Source organism: Moschus berezovskii, chromosome 20 (assembly GCF_049115385.1).
Source record: "Moschus berezovskii isolate FMDL1 chromosome 20, NW_MosBer_1.0, whole genome shotgun sequence".
Taxonomy (NCBI): Eukaryota; Metazoa; Chordata; class Mammalia; order Artiodactyla; family Moschidae; genus Moschus; species Moschus berezovskii.
The window spans coordinates 63,456,067-63,479,792 of record NC_142479.1 but is presented as its reverse complement, the minus strand read 5'-3'; the positions used below and the strand labels follow the sequence as shown (position 1 = coordinate 63,479,792).

The 23,726-nt window shown below is 53.2% G+C and overlaps 1 protein-coding gene across 6 annotated transcripts; it reads left to right on the top strand.

Annotated features, from left to right (window-relative positions):
- The first annotated feature begins 999 nt into the window (after window positions 1-999).
- On the top strand, window positions 1,000-16,877 carry ENDOV (endonuclease V). 6 transcript variants are annotated; one of them, XM_055408390.2, is made up of 10 exons: window positions 1,000-1,101; window positions 1,408-1,579; window positions 6,869-7,003; window positions 7,212-7,251; window positions 8,408-8,520; window positions 9,404-9,472; window positions 9,784-9,912; window positions 12,481-12,554; window positions 13,337-13,395; window positions 15,272-16,597. In XM_055408390.2, exons 1-10 carry the CDS (start codon window positions 1,046-1,048, stop codon window positions 15,397-15,399), a joined length of 975 nt encoding a protein of 324 aa, XP_055264365.1. In that variant the 5' UTR covers window positions 1,000-1,045; the 3' UTR covers window positions 15,400-16,597. The 6 variants fall into 6 exon arrangements, with proteins under 6 accessions (XP_055264365.1, XP_055264368.1, XP_055264369.1 ...); XM_055408394.2 differs by lacking the exon at window positions 15,272-16,597 and adding an exon at window positions 14,973-15,161 and having other exon boundaries at window positions 1,025-1,101; XM_055408395.2 differs by lacking the exon at window positions 12,481-12,554 and having other exon boundaries at window positions 1,025-1,101; window positions 15,272-16,877.
- The last annotated feature ends 6,849 nt before the right edge of the window (window positions 16,878-23,726 follow it).

Below are 23,726 nucleotides of genomic sequence, written 5' to 3'. Positions count from 1 at the left end.
AATCATTATTCCTTCAACTGACAAGCAGGGGTCAGCCAATGCCCCACAGGTTGTCCCTATTTAGTTTTTCTGCTCACCAAGATCCACCAGGTCAAACTTATGAGGCTGGACCCACTAAGGACTGTGTCCTGTCCTCAAAAAGAGTCGCTGAAACTGAGGTCAAGGTACCATGTAAACGGAAGATGCTTGGTGTTGGCATTCAGGGCACACTACCCCAAAATATGGAACCTTGGTGTATTGATCTTAAGCCAGAGAAATTTTAGACAATGGCAGAAGCAGCAAAATCACTCCTGCTTCAACCATTTTTCGCTCCAAATCTCCCAGGTGAATGGTCCCCTTCCCAGGAAGGAGAGGGACATTCTTATCACCAGAGTCAGGGTGTTTAGGGCCGAGAAGTCTGTGTGAGGAAAGCTCGATCTGGTTTCACTATTTACTACCCACAGTCCATACCTCTCGTGCCTTATCAGTTCTTCACAAATTCATTGTTTCTTTCTCTAACAGGTATAAAGCTTTCGTTCTGGCCACTTCTTTGGGTCTCCACTCTCCAGTGAAAGGTCCCCTCCCTGTACGTGTAGAAGTGAAAGTCGATCAGTCGTAACCGACTCTTGGAGACCCCGTGGACTACACAGTCCATGGAATTCTCCATGCCAGAATACTGGAGTGGGTAGCCTTTCCCTTCTCCAGGAGATCTTCCCAATCCAGGTCTCCCGCACTGCGGGCGGATTCTTTACCAGCTAAGCCACAAGGTAAGCAGGTACGCGGAGAAATTCAGTAAAATATGTACACATGCTTTTCTCCTGCAGATCTGTGTTTGTCAGTGTAACTTTCAGATCCCGTCAGAAGCTCTGGAGGGGTAAGACTTTCCCTCCCCCACGGCTACGGAAGAAGGCCAACTGACGGCTGGCTGCCCAGCTAGGCCTCCGGCCACCAGACGGCGCTGTCCAGGAGCCTCAGCAAGCGCTGCCACGGCGACGACCCTGGCATGGCGCCTGCGCGCGGCGCTCCGGAAGTGACGCTGCAGGAAGGGGGCGCTCCGGGCAGTGTCATGGCCCGAAAGGCGGCTGAGAAGCCGCCTGAGGAAATCATGTTGGACTGGAAACGGTAATGAGGCAGGGGACGCGCAGAGTCCGGGGATTGGAGCGACGTGGTTCCCCGTGGACCGCCGACCTCATAACCCCTGACTTGGGGCCGCAGGGGCCTGGGCCTGCTTTGGGCTTGCGGGCGAAAGGGCTGTAGCTTCCGGGACCGCGTCTGGGTCCCAGGGGAGGGAGGGACTTCGAGGCCGGGAGAGTCCCTGGTAGAGCCCCGACTCCCGGGCCTGGACTCCGCGTGAGGGCGGCCGCAGCTGGACCGCGGGGTGCGGGGCTTCTGGGCCGGGCGGCCCGCTGGACCTGTTTCTACTCTCAGGGAGCAAGCCTCGCTGAAGGCCCGTGTTGTGGACCGGGACACGGAGGCTTGGCAACGGGACCCCGCTTTCTCAGGCCTGCAGAGGGTCGGGGGCGTGGACGTGTCTTTTGTGAAGGACGACAGTGGCAGCGCCTGCGCCTCCCTGGTGGTGCTCAGCTACCCAGAGCTTGAGGTAACCTCTAGGGGCCTCTGGCCAGGGGCCGCACCGCTGGGTCCCCGGGTGCATCAGTGAGAGAGGCGGGGCTCTGGACAGGGAACAGTGCCAGGGTAGTACCTCGCTCTCCTCTTGTGGGAGTTCACTAATAAATTAGAAAGCTTTTGAAGAAAAGAGGAGGGGAACAAGAACTGACTAGATTCTGTGACCTAAATCCAAATTAACTCATGATCTCCAGTTTTGGCTGTCATCTTTTGCTCCCCATCTCAGGGACCCACAGCAACATACCCCCAAGTTGCCCAAGACACTGGACATCTTTGTCTTCCCATACCCCTCAGCTGGTCACACACTAACTTCATTTTTTCCACCACCTGAAATCACTGGAGTCTGTCCCCTTGTCTCTATTGCTGCTGCTGTACCACTGTCACCTCTTGCATAGGTGACAGGCGGAATCTTCTCTGGCTCCTTTCTCCATGCTGCCAACAGAGCAGTTTTCCTAAAAAGCAAATGTGAGCAGTCACCACTGCTCACTTAAAACAAGTGCCCAGCCTGTGATCGCATAGTAAATAAAAGTAACACTCACTAACAAGGCATAAGGGCTCTTCATGATCTGACCCCTGCTTAATGTAACTCACAGTAGGCTTACTTCTGGCCACCACCCGCGTTCATCACCCACTCCCCACTTGCCATTCCGGAGGACTTCAGCTTCCTTAAGCATTCCATGCTGTATCTGCCTTCCTGACCTTTGCAGTGATGTTTGCTCTCCTGGAATATTTTTCATCTGGCTAACTCCTCCTCATCTCTTAGGTCCTCCAGTAAGCCCCCCACCTCATCCTACAAGACCAAGAGCATCCTTTCATTCCTCTTTATCAGCTGGGATAGAATTGGCCTGTGTGTCTCCCACACCAGAATGTAAACTCCACAATAGTAGAAACTGTACCCTCTTGCACACCAGTTGTAGCCTTGGCACTTAGCTTTGATACCTGGCACAGAGAAGATGCTCAAATAGATATGTGAGTGAATGAATGAACAGTGCACCCACCATTCCTTTGGAGTCAGCAGCTCAGGAAACCTTGGCTGAAGAAGAGCTTGACAAGGAAACTTCTGCTCTGCAGCGTCAGCATTCCCCGCTCCATGCTCCTCTGCCTGCTCCCAAAGCTGCCATCTTCTTTCCTCAGTGTCTTTGCACTTTACTCAGAGAGCCTTTAGTCAAAATTCAGCAGAAATATATTGATCCCTGACTCAGTTTGGTGAGGAATCTTTGAGATCATGCGTGGAAAGCAGTTAACGTAACGGGCATGTGGTAAGCCCTCACAAAGTAAATGCTAAGCTACTGTTAATTCTTAGGACAGCTTCTCACTTTTCATTTCACTTGTTCCCATTGCTCTGTGCCTTTCTCTGCCTACAGAATTAATCCCCTTCTTGTCCGTCCTGGGTCTCTGTTTTGCCTGTGTTCTTACAGTACTTCTCACACTGTATTAAAGTTACTGATTTAAGAGATCATCTCAGATCTTCCAGCCGATTAGCAGAGCACTCCGTATTGAGGTAGTCAACTCCCATTCATTGCAGTGATCATTTTGAATAGTCTCTCCTCCTTCTTGTTTAGTTGCCAAGTCATATCTGCCTCTTTGCAACCCCATGGACTGTAGCCTGCCAGGTTCCGCTGTCCACGGGATTTCCGAGACAAGAATACGGGAGTGGGTTGCCATTTCCTTCTCTCAGGGATGTTCCCGACCCATCTCAAAGAAAAGAAGTTACTGGTTTATATTGTTTTTCCCACCATCTGTAGGTTCTCAAGGGTAGGGTTATACTGTATTTTTTCCAGAACCCCAGCACTTGGATGTAGTCAGCACTTGTCATCCTATGCTATGGATGCTTAGTCTAAGGAATGCTCTTACAAGAGTCTAGTCCAGTGACTCCCAAATGCCCATCTATGATTTTATGCAATCAGAATCACCTGGAAGTGTGTTTAGAAATAAGATTTCATAGGCAAATCCGTAGAGACAGAAAGTAGTTTTGTGGTTGCCAAGGGCTAGCGATTGAGATGGAGGGTAACTGTTAATGAGTATAAGAATTATCTAGGAGAGATAAAAATGTTCTAACGTTAGATTATGGCAGTGGTTGAATGACTCTGTAAATACCAGAAATGGTTGAATTATACTCTTCAAGTAATTTTATGGTAGCAAATTATATCTCAATAAAGTTGTTCAAAAAAAGATTCCCGGACCCCTCTCCATTTACTGATATTTGCTTTTTTATTTTGACAATCCTTCCTGTGATTCCATAGCAAACCCAGGCTGTGAGTCTCTGGTCTGCCATTCACACAGCCAGAAACTCTTTTCTCGTCATGCCTGACAAATCGTGGCCTCACAACAGAGCCCATTCCGTAATTGGAAGAGCATGTTCTTTTCCACATAGAGCTGAAATTTACTTGTTTGTTACTTCTGCTTTCTGGTGCAGAGTACAGGACAAACTTTCCCTTCCCTTCTCTGAAAACCCTCCTATTGAAGACCGTTCTGTGTTCTCCTGAGTCTCACTGGGGTGATTTCCAGCTCCTCTTGCTGCTGGCCCTCTGGCCCACCTGCAGTGAGCAGGGCTCGTTTTTATATCCAGCACCCAGAACTGAATTGAGTACCTCAAGTGCAGTTCAGCCATTCGGTTCATCCATTGGTGAGCCTAATGCCAGCTTAAGTTGAAACTTGCAGATCTTCACAGAGATTACTGACCATCCAGATCATGCCCACATGCTACACAATTGCCTTTTCCCTGTCCTAGATTTGTAACTTGAGAATGTGCACACATAAAAGTTGAAATAACACATGGAACACTGTAGTCACTCTAAAGATTCAGCTGGTTTTGCGGTCTTCTCTGTGTGTGCACACTGAGATTCGGGAGTGTCTCCCAGAGCTTGTGAGAGCTCAGCAGACTTGTCCTAGAGTGACATTTTTCTGCATACCAGCGCTGTCCTCATCACACCTTAGAATACACACACATAATTCCATCACCCCTTCCGTTACACATTTCCCCAGTGGTCCTTAATCTCTGAAATGTGTTCTCTGATCTGTAAGATTTTGACATATTTTATGTTAAATAGTTACTGTTGCCAGTAGATTATGATTGCTGTGGGGATTTTTTTGGGGGGTGTGGGGTGTCCAGTATGTTGCCTGTTTACTTTTTTTCCACTGAGATACATCTTGGGTTGGCTCTTCCACGTCAATTTCCCCGAGTTCCCAGTTGGGTCTTTCAATGTGTGGGGTCAGATCACTTTTTATTTTGGGAACATTTCTTAGATTGTGCTTTTAAGTGTTAGTTCTATTTATTATTTCAGCTCCACAGTTTTGTTTCTCTTTTTCAATCATACATATGCTGGGTTTTCTAACTTGCCAGGATTTTTATGGTTCTGTTTTTGTTTCTGCCAGGTTGTGCTCTCTGTTAATTTCCCTCTGATGCCCAACTGGTTGGGGCCAGTGTTTCATCAGCTCAAAAGCGTTGATCGTTGCCTTCTGAGTTCTGTAGTTTTTGTGTACAGCCTTTCACTGTTGACTTTTAAGTTATATTTAAAGAGGAAACTCAAGGGCTGGGGGTTTGGGTGGCTCGTTGGGTTTCTTAAGTCTTGAAATGTGAAGTGTAGTCATGTTAATAAATGGTGTTCTTTTCTGAAGCAAAATGGCCGATGTGTCTTCTGATTCTTTGATACTTTTGTTTTCAAAGGAGCTTACATTTCTATCCTCCCTGTCTTTTCCATGAGGCCCCAGGGCTCATCTGTTTCTCCCAGAGCAGCATCTTCTTGGTAAGGCCAGGGCTGACCCCTGGGTCTCATTCCATCAGGCTTCCCAGCAGTAGGCCCTTCCCCACCCTTGCCCTGCCCCATCCCCACCTGCCTCCCTAGTCAGGGCCCGGAGCTGGCTCTGTGCGTCCGAGCTGTTTCTTTCCACGTGTGGGTGCACACTGACGGTTGCACTGTGTCGTTTCCTGGTTGTGCTGTGGGCGTTGGGCAAGGGGAGGTTTATCTCCTCTTCTGTGGATCTCTGGTTTCTGGAACTTGTTCAGAGAGATTCAGACATAAGCAGCCACCATCAGCCTATGGGAACTCAGGCCACACTTGAACCTCCCCTGTGTCCCTGTGAAGAGTCGTTCTGCTGCATGGGGTTCAGCACTCCAGCCTGCTGGGGTCACTGGGAGTTGAATTCTCCAGTCTGTCATCCACCTGGGGCCTGCCCACTCTAAGTCACTGGCAGTTTTACGAGTCTCCTGTGAGTCACTGATAAAAATACTGGAATAACAAGCGCTTCCCCAACACTATAGAGTAACTCCTTCACTTGGACATGCCGTTAGGACTCAGAGCGGGAGGTGAAAGTATCATTTTGAAAGCTGTCACCAAGAGATTGGGGTGGGGGTGGCTACTAACAATCCAGGACATCCGACGTTTCTGGAGAAGTGTGCTTAGTGGGAAACATTCTCTACCTCAAGCAGGTCTGGCTCTAATGAAAACTCAAGGGTAAAGGACTTAGGGCTGCCATCCTGTGCTCTGAGCATGTCTTTTACCATTCTAATGAAGTGGGAACAGGAGCCCCTCTTCCATGCTGTGGTAGGACTTTGAGTTTGAAGAACAGTCTGCCAGAGCATGTGGAAACTCGATGTTCCCCAGCAGGTCTGCCTCAGACCTCTGGCCCCTACTCCTCCCAGCATCAGCCAGGCCTTTTAGCACAACATCTCCGGGGGTAAGCCCCTTTCTCTCTCTGGGGTTATTTGCAATTGCAGCCTCAGAATTTTTCCTTTTGGACTCTCCAGTCTCTGAGGATCTAGTTCTCTTCCAGACTGCCTCTCAGATCACGCCTGTCCTTTGTCTGAAATATTTGAACTCTCTTTTCATAAAGCAAGAGTTGCCCTTCTTGCTGTGTAGCCTCTGTGAAGACCTGACCTTTTCTTCCCCGAGGCTCCAGCTCATAGGACATGCTGGCGTCCTTATTCACAGGTGCTTCTTGTGCTTGGTCTTCTGTGAGCCTCCAGACGGGCTGGCAGCAGGGTGGGCAGGAAGATAGCAGCTCTGACTTGCAAAGGAGGCAGCCTGAGGAGGGCCTGGTACAGACCAGGTATGGCCAGTGCCTTTGAAATTTCTGCATGTGAATCCCCACTGCCCACCTGTAGGGTGGATCACGTGTCCCCAGATAGTGAGGAAGGGAAGTGGGGACTTGGGGGTGAGCCTGGGAGACCGAGAGTGATGAGGATTGACAGACGAGGGCTGAGAGTGGGCAGGGGGAGGTGGCCAGGGCTGAGCATGTCTGGTGACCGGGTGCCTGGTGGCAGGTGCTGTATGAGGACTGCCGAATGGTGACCCTGACAGCCCCCTACGTTTCGGGCTTCCTGGCCTTCCGAGAGTTGCCTTTCCTGGTGGATGCAGTGCAGCGGCTTCGGCAGAGGGAACCCCACCTCATGCCCCAGGCAAGTACCTCACTGGGCTGGAGCGAAGGCCCTCCGCAGGCCTTGCCCCATTGCAGGGAGAGGTTCCATGAACTTCCTGGAGAAGCGCTTTTGCCTCAAGAGGGATAAGACCTAAAGAACCGGGTCCCTCCTCTTGCTCTGGGATGCCCCAGCCTGATGGACGCGAGGTGCCTCAGCTGACTGTGACTTTCCCCTGTGGCTCTTCCAGGTCCTTTTTGTGGATGGAAATGGGGTGCTGCACCACCGAGGTAATCCTGCTCCCAAGACAGCCCAGGAGGGTTGTAGGAGAGGGATCTGGAGGGGGCAGTCCTCCTGCACCAGGCCATGGGCCCTCTGCCCCTAGCCTGGCCCTGCAGCTCCTTCTGGTTTTGCTTTCCTTGTCAAGACCCCCTAGTAAAGAGCCCCTGCTTCTCTTCACCCCTACCTCTTTCCTGCTTGTCCCCATTACGTGTACTGGCCCAGCAAGTCGTAGACCTTGAGCTTGGCTGGAATTTCCCTGGTGGCTCAGGTGGTAAAGAATCTGCTTGCATTGCAGGAGGCCTGGGTTTGATTCCTGGGTTGGGAAGATCTCCTGGAGAAGGGAATGTCAACCCATTCCAGTATTCTTGCCTGGAGAATTCCATGGACTGAGGAGGCTGGCAAGCTGCAGTCCATGAAGTTGCAGAGTCAGACACAACTGAGCAACTAACACTTTCACTTTTATCACTTTGAGCTCAGCTATCCTGTCCCACTGGCGGCCTGCCCTGTGTCCTAGGCAGACCCTTGCCTGAAACCAAGCAGGAATGGACACATGTGCCCCACCGACATGGGAACTTTGACCTAGGAGAAAACCACCAAGGGGAAGGGGCTGTCATACCCTCAGATACAAATCTGGAGGTCAGGCAGCAGAAGGAGTCAAGAAGGGTTGGCATTGTGTTTTCAGTCCCTGCCCTGGGAGCCTGTGGGCCCAGAGCCACCCTGGATGCTAGTGCAGGACTAGCAGGCCAGCCCTGGGCCTTGACCCCAGTCACTGCTATCCTGGCCTTCTGGCAGGAACCCCAAAGTGCTGGGGCAGTTAGGGCAGAGACCCAGAGGCTTGAAGGTAGCCACAAACGGAGGGGAGGGTGGAAGGTGCCAGAAAATGAAAGGAGAAGCAGGTGAAACATGTGAGCATGTTAATTGTAATTAGGCTCCTAATCTAGTCAGACGGAGGGAGGCATCCATCCAGCCTGCCAGCTGGGAAGTTGGGGCAGAGGGCCAGATTCAAGGTCAAGTTGGGGCTCTGAGGCCTGTACCCCCAGTCCTTGCCCACCAACAGGCCTCCATTGATGTGGGGGAGCTCGGTGAGGCTCTGGTGTGTCCCCCACCCTGACTCCTGACTGCTGGGCTCACTGCCCCATCCTCACCTTCCTTTGCCCCCTGCAGGTTTTGGGGTGGCCTGCCACCTTGGTGTCCTCACAGACCTGCCTTGCATCGGGGTGGCCAAGAAACTCCTGCAGGTGGACGGGCTCGAGAACAATGCTCTGCACAAGGAGAAGGTGAGGGGGCCTGTGTGGTGCAGGACACAGACCGCCCTACTGTGAACCGGCTCCGCTGGGACCCTCCCTTCCCATCCTGGGTCGCTGGCCAGAAGGAGGAAGACCAGTGTTGCTCGTGGGTGGTGGGTCATCTCTGGAGACCCAGAACTCCTCTCCCAGCCTCTGGGCACACATTTGCCTCCCCTGCTCTGTCTACCCTGACCTGCGTACTGCTGTGGCGCCCACTGGGAGCAGAGCCTGTAGGTACTGCAGCCTGGGCATTTGGGGCCTGTACAACATTCCATGCTTTTCCTCCCACGTGGAACTGAGGCACCTACCTGCCTGGGGCATCCCCATCCTCTGGGACCCCTTCCAGAGGGGGCCAGTGACATGCATGGCTCACCCACCTGGACAGCCGACTGGGAACAGGGATCAATTGAGTCTGTCGTATCCTTCCAGCTCCTCCATGCCTGAGTGGAGCGCGTGTTTGTTGAGTTGACAGGGGCCCCGACCCACTCAGCGAGCCAGTCCCTACCACCCAAAAAAGTCTGTCAGATTGAATCAGAAGTGCTCAAATTTGTAGCAGGAGAGAACGCAGCAGGAAATAAGCAGCCTTGAGTGGGTTGTGGCCCTGTGTGTGCACCATCCTGGCGCTTCCCCACCCCCAGCACTGGGGCCTGGGTGGGTTACTATGCCCCTTCTCTGCTGCAGGGTTGAGAGGAGAGCGTCTTGTCAGGGTGGGACAGTGCCGTAGGTGGTGCCTGGAAGCAGGACCCACTCACGGGATGGGCCCTTCCGTCTCCTTGCCCAGCAACTGCTCATGGTTTGAAAATGAGCAGGCTTGCCTTCAGCTCTTTACCGAGAAAGGTATTCTCCAAGGTGTTTTTTTTTCTCTGTTTTCCAGATACAGCTCCTAAAGGCTGGAGGAGACTCATTTCCTTTGATGGGAGGCTCTGGGACCGTCCTGGGCAGGGTAAGTGGCCAGGGGTCTGTGCCCTGGTGAGGTGGACCCCTCAGCTGGGCCCTGGGTTAGCACCCGTGTAATGTGTTTACCCCAGACCTGGCCACTCTGGCTGACCCTGCATCTTTACTTCCTCCCCTCCAAAACTGTGCGGAGGAGACCTCTGGGTCCTCACTGGCCCTATCCTGTCCCCAAGAGAAGCAGCAGGAAGGTGCCCTGAAGGTGCCGCCAGTCCCCCAAGCTCCTGCCTGCCAGCTAAGATGTGTCAGTCCTCTCACCCACAAAGCTTGCCCAGCGCCCTGACCTCGCCCTCTTTGTCACAGGCCCTGAGAAGCCACGACCACAGCACCAAGCCACTCTATGTCTCTGTGGGCCACAAGATAAGCCTGGAGGCAGCTGTGCGCCTGACCCACAGCTGCTGCAAGTTTCGGATCCCGGAGCCTGTGCGCCAGGTGAGTGGGCTGCCAGGTGGGTGGGCTAGCGCACAACACCTACTCTTCTTGTGCCCTTGGGCTTAAGAGCATGCCACAGGCACCTGTGGGAGAGTCTGTTTGGGTCACATCAGGCCCTGGAGGGGAGAAGAGGGGCCTGGAAGATACAGAGTTCCCAGGACTCATCCTGGAGCCCTGCCCTGCCTGGCCCTGTGTTCAGCCTCTCAACCTCCTGCACCCTGGGTCACTGGGTGAATCAGCTGATGTCAGCTCAAATGCCAGCCCCTGAGGGCCCAAGCTGCCCAGCTGGCCTGGGAGGGAGCAGCCGTCCTCGGTTGGGGGGCCTCTGCAGGGCCACTGGGCACAGCCGAGGAAGACTTGTGCCAGAAATGCCAATCAGGCCACACCAGGCACGTAGCATCAACTCGGGACCAAAGGGGATCAGAACTCTTGTGGACAAGTTGGCCCAGCTGAGAAAAATCTTGGTCTGCTGTGCAGGAGATAGAACCTCATGCAGGATGCCCTTGGGCCACCTTGATGTCTTGGCCACAAGGAGGTACCCGGGGGGTACAAGTTCCTGGAAAGCTCGTGAGTCGAGGATCTGTGGGAAGCTGCCCTCAGGGAGAGGCCTGCTGGAAGAGGGGGGACAGGCAGTCCAGGCCCGAGGATCAGCATTTAGAAAGACCATGGGGCAGGAAGGAGTGTGATGCCCAGAAACTCGGGAACGTGTGGCTGGAGCCCTGGCCTGGGGGAGCAGGTGGAAGCCGGTGTGTGTTGCGGCAGGTCTTCAGGTTTACCACAGGGCTTTGGATGGGATTTGGCAGGGAACTCTGTCAGATTTGCCTTCCCAACAAGGTCTGAGGCCTGTACTGCATCAGCTGGAGGCAACCTGGCCGAGGAAACCCGAGGGTCTTGGCTCTGCTTTGCCCATCCTGAGAGCCTGGGGTTTGGGGCCTCCCAGCTGCTGGTGTGCAGAGTGGCCTCCAGGTGGCAGCAGCAGCATGCTCACGACTGGTTAAGCCCATGCCAGCAGCGCCGAGGGCTCCACAGAGCCTAGGCCCCTAGGGTGGCTTCCAGGTGGACGCACTGTGTCCACAGCCTCAGCCTCACTCCCTCCCTCCCCACACAGGGTTTGTAAATGCATGGGTTCTCAAGCTTGTGACATGTGTCCTGGCCCCAGAAAACCTTTCCTTTCCCATTCCCACCCACCTGTGCAACGTTGTGGGCAGGGGTTGGGGCAGGTGTGGGGCTGGGAACAAGGACCGAAGATTTCTTCCCAGGCTCTCAGAACCAGGGACTCCACTGAACCGGTACTATGGGCAGGTCTTTGTCCCTCTACCTCTCTCCTTGCCGCAGAGTGGATAATCGCTGTGTCCTTGCAGGTGGGGGGATAGCCCATAAAGTGCCATCAGCCTGTCAGAGGTGGGCAACACTGCGTGTGTGCTCTTGAGCAAAATCAAACATCTGCATCCGGGAGCTCCCCCCTCCACCCCCATCGCTTCTGGGAAAGGGGGCGGGGCCTGCCCAGTGGCCCTGGCCGTCTCTCCATCTGCCTTCTTTCTGGGTCCAGGCACCTGTGTTTGTTTTGCTCTCCTGACTACCTCTCTGGAAGCTCAGAGGAGAAGCTGAGAGGGGTTTAAGGCTGGCTCCATTGGTCACAGGCCGTTTGTCCCCCAGGCCAGGCCAGGCTGCTTTCGGGGAAGGGAGGAGGTACTACCTCAAGTCTCCAGGACCTTGGAATACCCTGCTGCCCACCCTGCCCACTTGCCCGATCATCTGAAGTAGAAGCAGTCAGGAGGATTAGCTGTTGTGTCCTGTAATCTTGTGGCCCGAAGCCCCTCCAAGGGGCTAAGCCCCTTGGAGGTGGGATCAGGGGCCTCCCTGAGGCCAGGCTCCCTGGAAGGGGGTCAGCCAGTGGGAGAACCCAAGTGGAAGGTTTCTGGAGGCCCCCCTCAGGCCTGATCCCCTCTCCCAAGGATGTGTCTGATACCGGCCTGTGGGCCACAAGCCCCCTTAGATTCTGGTGACTGCAGAATTTTCCAGACACTTCCCCACAGACAGAGTTAACAGCTAACACTACCCAGCGTTGAGCATTAGTCGCTTAGTTGTGTCCAACTCTTTGCAGCCCCATGGACTGTACTGTCTGGTCATGGAATTCTCCAGGCAACAGTACTGGAGTGGGTTGCCATTTCCTTCTCCAGCACTACCCAGAGAGCCAGATGAACCAAAAGTGGGGACAGACAAGCTGGGCTGAGGATAACCTTCAGAGAAGAGAGTTTTAGCAGGAAAAACATTGGCTCAAGCAAAACTTACAGGGAAACACAGGCTATAAACCCACTGAAAGCCAGCTGAAACAGGAGTGGGGCACCCATCCGATTCCCTTAGGCCCTTTAGGGACATGCCATCAAGCACCTTGACCAGAGGGCCTGAGCATCCTGGCACCCACACATGATGGGGCTGCTACTGCTTGTCCTGTAAGGCCGGGCCCCATGGGCTTTCCCAGGAGAGGCCACCCTTCTGGGTGGGAACTGGTCCAGAGGCCAGCTGGGGACCCTAGCTACCGCCTCTCACTCTAGCCCTCGTCCCCAGGCTGACATCCGCTCCCGAGACTCCATCCGCAGGACCTGGGAAGTCCAAGGGACCCCTGGCCCGCAGGCGGGGAGGTGAGTGCTGGGCTGGCCGGGCCACGCCCACGTGGGGCCGTCTCCGGTAGCCGGGCCTCTCTCAGCTTGGTGCTGCAGCTCGGCCAGACCTGCCGGGCCAGGCAGCAGACGCAGAGTTCCCGAGGGGACAGGAGAGTGCTGGGCACCCGTGTGGACTCCATGTTCAGCGCGAGCTCTCCAGAAACCCTCACAGTCCACTGCTTACCTCCCACCCTGGCGGCCCCCTGCTTACCTTGGTCCATTTGTCTGTGAGGCCCTTGGGTTCCACAGAGAGGGCAAGGGAGTCAGAAGGTCCCAGCTCACAGCCTGGTTCTGCACCAGCTGTGTCGTTTGCTCCCTCCAGGCCTGTTTCCTCACCTGTGTGGTACACAGTGATTCTCATTCTGCCGTATGTGTGCAGGGGCTGCTTACTTAATCCTGACAGCACTTCCATAAGACAGGCACTTGTGCTCACTTCGCAGCTGAGGAGACTGAGGCAGCAAGGTGGCAGCCGGCAGCTTCCATGTCAGGCCTGTCCTCTCCTGCTCAGAGTCCTTGGCAAGCACAGTGTTTCCTCTGTGTTCCCTTCCCCTCCTGGCCTGTGCTTGGCTAAGCTGCTTTGAGGGCTGGGGGGGACCCCTGAACTCTCCCAGGGGTAGGGGTTGGCCATCAGGATCTGCCTTGCCCTCTGACCTGGGTCCTCAAGCCCCTGAGGATCCAGGTTGACTCAGCTTCCAGAGACCATCTGGGGAGTGAGGGGGGCTCTGGTGTTTGATGCTGTCATTTCTTGATGTCATTACCAGGAGCAAGGAGGCACAAAGGCCAAAGGCGTGCCCCCAAGGAGTCTCAGAAGAGCCTGCAGGTAAGGATGGGTTCCTTGAAGCCCAGAGCTGAAGCCGCTAGGTCCAGGCACCCAGGGGCAGTAGGGCAAGGACTGGGGGTGGCACTGAGCTAGATGCCAGGGAGACTCCTGGGCTTCCTGCAACCCTGCTCCAACTCATGGGACTGAGGGAATGGCCCACAGAGTGGGTGGAGTACCCACGTCTGAGGACATGGGGACGCAGCAGGTACAGCCATTCTCAGATGAACTGGGGTGTCCACCTTCCCCTTCTGTGGTCATGGGGCCTGGGGGCCCAGAGCAAGCTCACTGGAAGACAAAGCTCACATGGCAGGGCACCGGATCCAGAGAACCCGTGACATTAATTTCCCAGGAGCACAGGAAGGGATTCAAGGTTCGCAGGGGGTTTTCTGGTGTTTTTGTGTTCTGTTCGGAAAGTGCCCAGGTGGGCTTATGGCTGCCAGACTATGCATACATCCATACTTTCTCCTGGCCCCTCTGCTCCTCTGAGTGCACGTGCTGCTTTCGCTTCGTGATCATTTATAAACCAGGACCCACCTCCCTGCCGACCCAAGCCACTCCTGCTTTGCCCGGGGAGGGTCTAGACTGGGGTGGCTGCTGTTGGTCTTGGCCCCTGGCTGCCCTGTCAGTCTCCAGCCTGTCTGCTTCTGGCACATGCAGGGCTAGGAGGAGGGCAGAAGAGCTGCATCTTAACCTGGAAGAGGCTGAGCTTGGAGGAGACATACAGGGGCAGTTTAGGCTGAAGGGATGGGGTGTCAGGCGGAGGGCTGGAACTGGTGCCAGAAAGGGTGGGTGTTGGCGTCTGTTGTCCTGGCCAGGGTCTGTGAGGGTGGGGAACCCACTGCATTCAAGTGCCAATAGCTCTCCCCCATCCCTGCCAACCTGATGCACTCTGCCCTGCCAGCCTCTTCACCCAGAGGCCCAGCCTCAAAAGGCATCTCCACCTTGGGAAGCAGCTCTGCCTCATCCCTGACTCTGGCCCCTGCCCGGCCATGCCCCTCAGTGTGAGCTAAATCCCAGAAGGGCACATGGCTCCACCCACAGCCCCCAGTCCTCCACCTGCCAGCTCACCCCCAGGCCCCGAGGTTCCCTAAGAACTCTGGGATCTTTGCCGAGAGATGTGAAGAATCTTCGAAGGCCTTTCTTGCCATTTATGCTGCCTCTCAAGAAAGAGCTGCTTGTCATGGTATGACAGCCTGGCACAGAAACCCTGGGAAGCCCCAGGTCTTAGCACTCCCTCGGTTCTCTGCTCTGGTGTCTCTTCTTTCATTCATGATGAGAAGAAAGGAGCTCTCTTCCAGGCCTGGGCTCCTAGGAGAAGCAAAGGGGACAAGTGAGCAAGGCATCCAGCTGTTTGGGGCTTGCAGGGTGCTGTCCCCCTTCTCCTTAACCTCTGCTCTTGAAGCCCTGTATAAGGCATTGTTAGGACATTGCAGTAGGACACAGGACCATTCCAGGGTGGGGGGCTTTGGGGTACAGAGGACCTCCTGGGGTCAAGTGGGCTGCTGGGTGCCACTCACATGCTTATAGGCTCCACTCAAAGGCCTGCTGGGCTCAGCAGCTTCTGGCATGTTCCACAGGCACCTCCAAGGGGACTCCTGCAGGCGGGAAGGCCTGTCCCAGGTTCTGATCTCCAGTCCTCCCCAGATGTCCACACTGGCACGTCTTTCTTCTCACCTCTGCTTCCACTGTCCACCCAGTCCTGGAACTGAAAAAAATACCTGCTCATCACAGCTGGGGGTGCACAGGGAGCCCCACCTCACCTCACCCTCCCTAGCAGGCCCTGGGCCATCTGCCCACTCACCCCAGGCTCTGGGATGTTGTGGCTTTGGAACCTGCACCTCAGTGCCTGCGGCTTCTGACTCCCTTGTGCTGGCAGTGCCCCTCCTGCCTCGGGTCTGCGTCCTGCGAGGATCCGAGCACTTGTTTGATCCAGTAGGGGGACTGCGTGTGAGGAGCCACGTGGAGTCCGTGCCGGCGGGGGCGCAGTCATTTCCCGGTGAGTGAGGAATGGGGGTGTACAGCACCGGCCGGGCTGCACACTGAACACTAGTGGTCAGAGGCAGGGACAGCCTGGGATCAACCAGGGATCAAACCCACAGTCCCTGCATTGGAATGCAGTCTTAACCACTGAACTGCCAGGGAAGTCACCTTTCATTTTCTTGATTGCATCCTCCGAGTGAAGGTATTAAAATTTGATGAAGTTCAATTTATCTATTTTTCATTTGTTGCTTGTGCTTTGGTGTCATAGCAAAGAAAGCGTTGCCTAATCTGATGTCACAAAAATTTCCTCCAAGAGTTTTGTAGTTTCAGCTCTTACATTTAGATCTTTGGCCCATTTTGAGGTAGTTTTTGCATACGGATATTTTGGTCTTTTGTAATTCCACATGAATTTTAGAACCAGCTTGTCCATTTCTGCCCCCCAAAAAAAGGCAGTTAGAATTTTGATAGTGATCGCACTGATCAATTTGGAGAGCACTGCTGTCTTAACAGTATTACCTCTTCGTCACTGAACTCAGGATCTTTTCATTTATTTATATCTTCTTTAATTACTTTTAACAATGTTTTGTGATTTTCCTTGTACATGTCTTGTCCTTCCTTTGGTAAAATTTATTACTAAATATTTTATTGTTTTTGATACTACTGTTTTATTTTTGAATTCCCATTGAAAGTGTATAAAAATACAACTATTTTTGTATCTTATATCTGGCAATTTTGCTATACTCATTTATTAGCACTAATGTGTGTGTGTGTATGTATGTATGTATGTGTTCCTTAAAGGTTTTATACATAAGATCATGTTTTATGCAAATAGGGAAAGTTTTATTTCTTCCTTTCCCATCTGAATCTATCTGTTACAGAAGTAGAGAGACGGGTGCCTGATCTTGGGGGAGAAAGCTTTCAGTCTTTCACCACAGAGTATGATGTTAGCTGTGGGTTTTTCATAGATGCCCTTTATCAGCTTGAGAAAGTTCCTTCTAGTTCCTCTGTGTTTTTATCATGAAAGGGTGTTGGATTTATCAAATGTTTTTTCTGCACCTTTGAAATGATCATTTTCCTTCATTCTGTTAATGTGATGTATTATATTGATTGACTTTAATATTTTGAGCCACTCTTGCATTTATGGAATAAATCCCTCTTGGTCACAGCGCATAATCCTTTTACTATGCTGCTGAATTTGATTTGGTAGTGTTTTGTTGAGGGCTTTTACATCTATATTCATAAGGGATACTGGTCTGTAGCTTTCTTTTCTTGTGATGTCTTTGTCTGGCTTTGATATGAGGGTAATACTGGCTTCATAGAATAGTGAGGAAGTGTTCCCTCTTTTCTTCTTTGAAAGAGTCTGAGAAGGATCGGTGTTGATTCGTGTTAACCCTTTGGTAAAATCACAGTGAAGCCATCTGGCCCTGTGCTTATCTTTGTTGGGAGGGTTTTGATTACTGATTCAATCTCTTTGTTACAGGTCTGTGAAAATTTTCTGTTCTTGAATCACGTGATAGTTTGTGTGTTCCTAGGAATTTGTCCATTTCATCCAGATTGTCTAGTGTGTTGGTGGCATACAACTGTTTGTGAAGTTTTCTATTCCTATAAAGTTGGTAGTAGTGTTTCCACTCTGTTCACTGATTTTAGCAGTTTGGGTCAGTCTGGTGGTGAGTGCTTTTTCTACGGAGTGCTCTCCCCACCCCCACAATGCCTCTGCAGTGCCTCTGGCTTGAGTGAGCAGTGGGAGGGCAGGGTCCCCTGCAAGATTCAGACAGTCAGGACTCAACCTAGCTCTGTTTTCAAGGGCTTCCATCTCTTCCCACAAGCCCCAAAGACTGTAAATCACACCCCATCAGAATCTCATTATGGCCCCACCTAAATCCTGGCCTGACCTCAGAGGTTCCAAGCAGTTGAAGGACAGCAGAGATTGGGTGGGCTGAGTGGGGGCTTAAGCCTGTCATGGAAGGCTTATGGGCGGAGGTGGGGGTGGGGTGGGCATCTGAACTTTAAAGGAATTAGCTTCAGCTATAGCCTGGAGGAAGAGAATCTGTAGCAGTGCTCAGACCCATTGGCCCCTTGGTCCTGTCTCCTGGCCACACCAAGGCCATATTAGAGATGAGAGGAAGAGAGAGCGCATGTCAGCAGCTTGCTGGGATCTCTGACTCACGCCAGGGTGGTGGGTGTGGACATAGCCCTGAGCATCTCGGAGGGGTAGGCCAAGCTGGGAGTTCATGTGGAAGGGTTGGAAAGATAGGGGTGGTGCTGAAGCAACTGAAGGGGGCCAACATGGAGCCTGAGGGCCTGCTGGCTGGGGTCATTCATGGGAGAGCAAGAAAGCAGTGGGAATGGGGCGGAGGCTTGGAGGTGGCATGTCCTGCCTGCCTCTCCCCCTGCCACCAGGGTCTCTGCCCTGCAGAAGGCTGCACAGGAGCCTTAATTGCAGTGGCGTCTGGGCTCCTTCCCACAGAGCCTTAAAAATAGGGCCGAGATGATATCCATCTTCACAAACCACAGCCTGCCCCAGAACTAAGAATAAGTCTCGAAACACTCAATAATTCAAATCAGATCCAAATAGATCTTCCTGTTAGCCTGGTAGCCTCTGTGCCCCTTTCCCAGGTCCCCAGGGGCTGAGCCTGGAGGCTACCATGAGCTGGTGGGCAGGCCTGGCCATTTCAGGTCACATCCAGGGCCCTCATGGCACCTGCCTCCAGGACCCTAGTCTGCCCACCCTCCCTACTTTTGGAGCAGTCAGGAACAGAGGACACCCAGGCCTGGGAGTTCTTTATGATCGGGTCAAGGCCAGATCACAGGGAGGAGGCCCGGCCATGTTCCCAGCTGCCCCAAAGATCCCTCCCCTGTGCCCTTGCTTTTTGATCACAGGTATTGACCTGTTTGAGCTTGTGTCTGAGCCAGGCTCCTTGGCCTCTTCGATCACACCTCCTCCCCACTCCTAGGCTCCTGGGGTCTCAACTCTCCAGGGCTCAAGGGTCAGTCTGGGCTGCAGGGGAGCCAATCCCCCAACTTAGACCCCAGTCACTGGTACACACACAGCCCTCAGGGTCTGCTTTCCTCCCCTGGAAGGGTTCCCTAAGGGGCTTCACCTGGGGCTCTGTGGTCTGATGGGAACACCTGGGGACAAGGAAGCAGGGCCCTGGGTTCCAGCCTAAGGCCTCTGCACTTGCTGGGTCGGGGTAGGGTGGGGGTCCTCATCAGCCTGGCCCACCCGCTGCAGGTTTGACCCAGCCCCAGTAGTCCCTGTTGCACTGCCCTGGCGAGGCTCTGCATGGAGTTTTACCAAATTATTAATTAAAGGCACAGGCATGCAGCAGCACTGACATCCAAATGAATAGTACACTGGGTAATTAGGAGAGGTGTCATAGAAATGATGGAGCATAGCCCACTATCCCCATTTCACCTCCCTGGGAAACAGGAGCAACTTCTGGGTTTCCTACCATCATGGGCAGCACTGGGGCCAGGGTAGGGAATGCAGGCTGGAGGGGCCAGGGGCACAGTTGTTGCTTGTGGACAGGGTTGGGTGCTCCCCAGTCTGATTCCTCTCCACCCAACCAGCAGAAGACCTGGGAAGGGGGCAGGGAAGGTGGGAGGTAGGCTAGTGGAGGAAGAATGCAGTCCCAAGACAGACAGGTAAGCCAACTTGGATTAACTCAGAGAGAGACCGGGGAGACCGCTAGAGGCTCATGGTGGAGCAGGGGAGGACTCCAGCATATGGGGTGTGGGTTGGGGGTTCTTTCCAGGAAGAAGAGACAGCTCCCTAGGCCCTTTCTCAGGGCTGTAGGTGCCCAATGGAGAGTTGGGAGTGGAGAGCAGGCTGGAGTATTTTTGTCTTTTAGTTACTTAAATTGCACTGGTGTTTTGGTGTTTTGTTGTGTTTTGTTTTTTTTTTTTAAATCAGGGTTTTAAATATGCATAGTTTAAATAGTCAAACAGTAATGAAAATCCAGTAGATCCTAACCCACCCACTCCTCTCCTTTCTTGACTTCCCCTGCTCAAATGCAAAGTTTCGTTATTTTAGTTTTTAGGGTTTTTTTTCTTTTTCTTTTTTTGGTGTGGGGTTGGTTTTTTTTTTTTTTTATGTTTACTTCTAAATTCCATGCTAATGTTGCCTTTTTTTTTCTCTTCCTTCTTTTTTTCCCCTGGAGTTAGAAATTATCCATTGATTTTCTGCTATGGGAGTTGAGAGTTTGTTTCCTTGCACATAGCCCCCCACACACTTTCCTTCCATCTTCTCATTTTCACTGAATCAGAAGTCAGTGTCTGCTTTATTCTTTCTTTGCACATACTATTCATAGCTGAGTAATGTAATGTAGTTACATCATTTTTGTACAACCTCTTGTTTTTCCTGCACTTGATAATTGCCTTATGTTTTGGGCTTGGTTATTTTCTGTGTATCCATTAGTTATTCTCAAACTCTGCAATAGAAATATAAATCCCTTTTTGGTACATTAAAAGCATCAGGCCCTTGAATTTATTTATTTTTTTTTTCTTGGAGCCTGTGGGCTTTTTTTCTTGGGACTGATATAACCCCCTGGCCACACTGAACTAGGTCCATCTGTGTGACCTGTATGAAGGTGCAGAAGTGAAGGTGTGTCACTTCTGATGCTAGGCCTAAAACACACTGGGACTTTTTTCTTGATGGTGCCCCCACCCTCCCTCTTCCCGCTCATCATTCACTTTGAGAGGTCAGCTGCCGTGTTATAAACTGCTCGGTAAAGTCCACATGGCAGAGAACTGATCCCACCCGCCAGTCACCATATAAGGGCACCATCTTGGAAGTACACCCCCCAGCCTGATCAAGCCTTCAGGTGCCCCCAGCCCTAGCCATCATCTTGACTACAACCTCATATGAGACGCTGAGCCAGAACCAGCTGGCCCATCTGCTTCCAGGTTCCTACCCCTCAGAAACTATAAGAGAATATACTTTTGTTCTGAATAACATTTTAGTCCGCCAAAGCATAACTAATATGTCACTCCTTCTGTACCCACCTGACTCAGTTGCCTTGTACACCTGATGCACATCCAGCACCAGGGACCTCTCTCACCCTCCTCTCACTCCTGTGTTGGCTCCTTTGTTACAATGGATGCATTATCTGGTTTCTTCTTCAGAAGTACAACTCCACCCTAACACCACCCTAGAAACTGGCAAGACCAGGAAAGGGGGATTTTTGAGTACCCAGAAGAGTCTTTGTTTCAAGACACAGGACACTGTGACATCTTTCAGGAGTCTGTCCACAGCCTCCAGATGAACCTCATTGTCCTGTGTCTCCTAAGTGGATGGGAGATCTCTTGTTTCCTCCTTTGGGCCTTCAGTGTTGTGTGGGGGGAAGCCACTGCTGTCCACGGTGCTGAACTCAATGCCATCATGTCAGCCTGGGCTGCCAGCCCCAGCTGCTAGGGAAAGCTCTAGCTTTCCTCCTCTTCCACTGGGATCCCCTCTGTTCAGGCCTTGCCTTTCTGCATTGGGCTGTCTTCCTGCCCAGGACTTCTTCTCACTCTTGTGAGCAGACTTCACCTGGGCTCTGCAGACATGCTTGAATCCTTAAATAAGGGCCTGTAGGTGTTTGAGCTGAGAACTCTCTGGATTACATGTGACAAAACCCAACTTAAACCACCTTAAGCTAATAATAGGGGCTTGTTAGTTCACTCCAGGGCAGAGCTGGCTATGTGTGGCCTGGCTGCAACACACGTCTACCCTGTCCCTTTGACCCAGGGGGCCTCCCCTCTGGATGCTGGATAGCTGGCAGCAGCCCAGGCTTTCTTTCTCCCCTGTAGTGTTCCCAGGCGAAGTGTGTCCCTCTGTCCCAAAGGCTCCACTTAAAAGCCCCAGGCCTAGATTCTGGATGGACTGTAATCATTGCTTAATTTGATCACTGTGGCTGGAAGGGAGAGGGGACCAGGTGACCAACCTGGAGCCAGGGAATGGAGTCAGCCATAGCCCGCCTCATGGAGGGGCATTCCTCTGTGGACAGTGAGACCACTGTCACCAGAAGAAGGCGCACCTGGTTGGGGAAACCGAGGGAAGGGGATGCCAGGCTCTCTCAGGACATGCTGTTCCTAAACCCCTCAGAAAGCACCGTCTCTTCCCAGCAGCACGCCATGTTGTCTCTGGGTAATTCTCTTCCCATGCCAGCAGGGAATAGCATGATTAAGGCTTCATTATTAACTTGCCAATCTTGTTTCTGGGGCACAGACGTTAACAGCTTAGGGGACCCAATTGGCATATAACGAGGTCTCCATGACAAATTACTTGGGTATCAATTAACTATCTAGGGAAATGTCAAGTGGGATCCGTCATGCTGGAGGCGAGGGACAGCCAGTTAACTCAGAGCAGTTAATCTGATCCAGGCCACTCAATCGCCTGCCTCAGCTTCCAGCAGGGCTGGGAATGAGAAGAAGGGCCTGGGGTGTGGGGCGGGCAGGGTCTGGCCTCCACTCCCTGGGACACACTTCTGTAGTCACGCCAGTGCACTCAGAGCATGGCTCTCACCTTGCAGCCTGACTGTCCATTCCTTCATCCATTCCACAGCCACCGGCTGGGTCGGGCCTGAATGAGTCACTGCTGGTCAGGGGGTGGGACAGTGCCGGGAAAGGACAAATGTGCAGACAGGTGCCCATGACTTGTGTGGCCTCTGCAGGATCCAAGATGCATGATAAGAGCTTCCTCAGGGAAGGGTAAACTCTGCAGGGGTGAGGGCAGGGCAGGGAGGTAAAGGAGAAGTAACCAGGCCCTGGGTGGCAGTCAGGTGGCAGGCACCCAGGGCAGGGAAGACACAGAACAGCACTCTGGGCGCAGTGCTCAGAGCCTCTGGCAGTGTACTGGCAAACCTGAGCAGAATTCAGCTCCCTGACTCTTGAGCTGTAAAACTTGGAGACAGTTCCTTAAAACTTTTCTAAGCCTGTTTTCTTACCTGTAAAACGGGGCTAATAATCCCAGTTCCCAGGAGTTTTGTGAGAGTGAGTGGGGCCCTGTGTCGATGTACCTGGTCCAGTGCAGGTGCTCAGTTTGGGTCTCCATCCTCCTCCCTGCAGGTGAAGCCTGGGTCCCCTCTCTCTAATGGGAGGCTCGGATGGAGCACGTGCTGGGGAGAGGCACAAGATGAGGCATTTGGCCCAGAAGGAGGGTATTCTGGAGGAGGTAGTGTGGGCCAGCAGGCCCACAGGCAGAGACAAGGCTGAGAGGCAGGGCCACCCCCACATGGTCACACCCTGCCTTTTGGGTTTTGCTTGTTTTCAGGAAAGCATAGTGGTCACCTAGAGATGTGTCCCCCGGTGAGGACCAGGGACCATGCTCCGATGCCACCCTCTTCCCATGCCTCTGCCCATGCCCTCCCCCACCTGGCTTACCCCTCTGGTAGTGGTGACCCCCTCCATGGTAGCCCCTACCCCATGTCTGCTCAGCCGGTGATTGGCAGCTGCCATTTCCCAGCCCCCCAGCCGTGGAGCCTCATGCTTATTCATGACACTGACATATGGCACCTCCATGGGGGGGGCACAGGGGAATCGGAGCAAGCTGCCAATTGTGAGAGTGCAGCGTGTCCCCATTCGAGCCCTGCTGAAGCAAAACAAACGCAAGATGTGAGGGGAGCAGAGGCGGCCTGGGGGCGTGCGTGTGTGCGAGTGCTTGTGCTTGCCTGGTGCCGGGAGGAGGGGAGGAAAACAAAGGGTGAGCGTGGGGGAGAGAGGGGTGCTGCAGGGCTTGGGAGTGAGTTTAGTTGTCGTGGCTTCTGGGGTCTCAGCTAATGGGGTCCTCAGAGGCCAAGCTCTCCATCCCTCTGCCCCAGGCAGGCTGGCTGACACCAGCCTAAGACAGTGTCACCTCTCTCCCCGCAACGTCTCACACGAGACACTGGGCACGAGCCCATGAACAAGATAAGGGCTTGGCAGCTAGCAGCCCCATGTGCAGATCCTTGAAATGTTCTAATTCTTTCCAGAACCAGGAAAATCTAGCTTTTCCTGTTTTTGTTGAGGATGGAAGAGTGTGTGTACCGCCTCACCTCAGTGGATGGGGCACTGCAGCCCTCCAGCAGTTCCCACCCCCAGGCTGGGCTGGCCCTCTAGTGCTCCGCTGGCCACCCATGGGCTATCAGACTCTGCCCCTGGGCTGGGGAGGGCAAAGCAGAGGTCCTCAGCCAGCCTTTCCCCACTGGACCCAGGGCTAGAGGCTGCTGCCATGGAAACAAGGCTCTTTGCCAACTGGCCACAGGCATCCTGGAAGCAGTAGGTGAGTCTGGGGACCAGTGGATCCAGGAACTGTGACCACCCTCCAGGAAGCCCAGCTCTAGGGTGCCTTGACCCTGCTCTGCCGCTTGCCCCTATCGGTTGTAAGAACTCAG

Coding starts and splice junctions, on each gene's coding strand:
- ENDOV (XM_055408389.2), top strand. CDS start 1,046: ATGGCCCGAAAGGCGGCTGAGAAGCCGCCTGAGGAAATCATGTTGGAC. Junction 9,473..9,783: donor CTGGGACCGTCCTGGGCAGG/GTAAGTGGCCAG, acceptor TCTTTGTCACAG/GCCCTGAGAAGCCACGACCA. Junction 9,913..13,336: donor TCCCGGAGCCTGTGCGCCAG/GTGAGTGGGCTG, acceptor TGTCATTACCAG/GAGCAAGGAGGCACAAAGGC.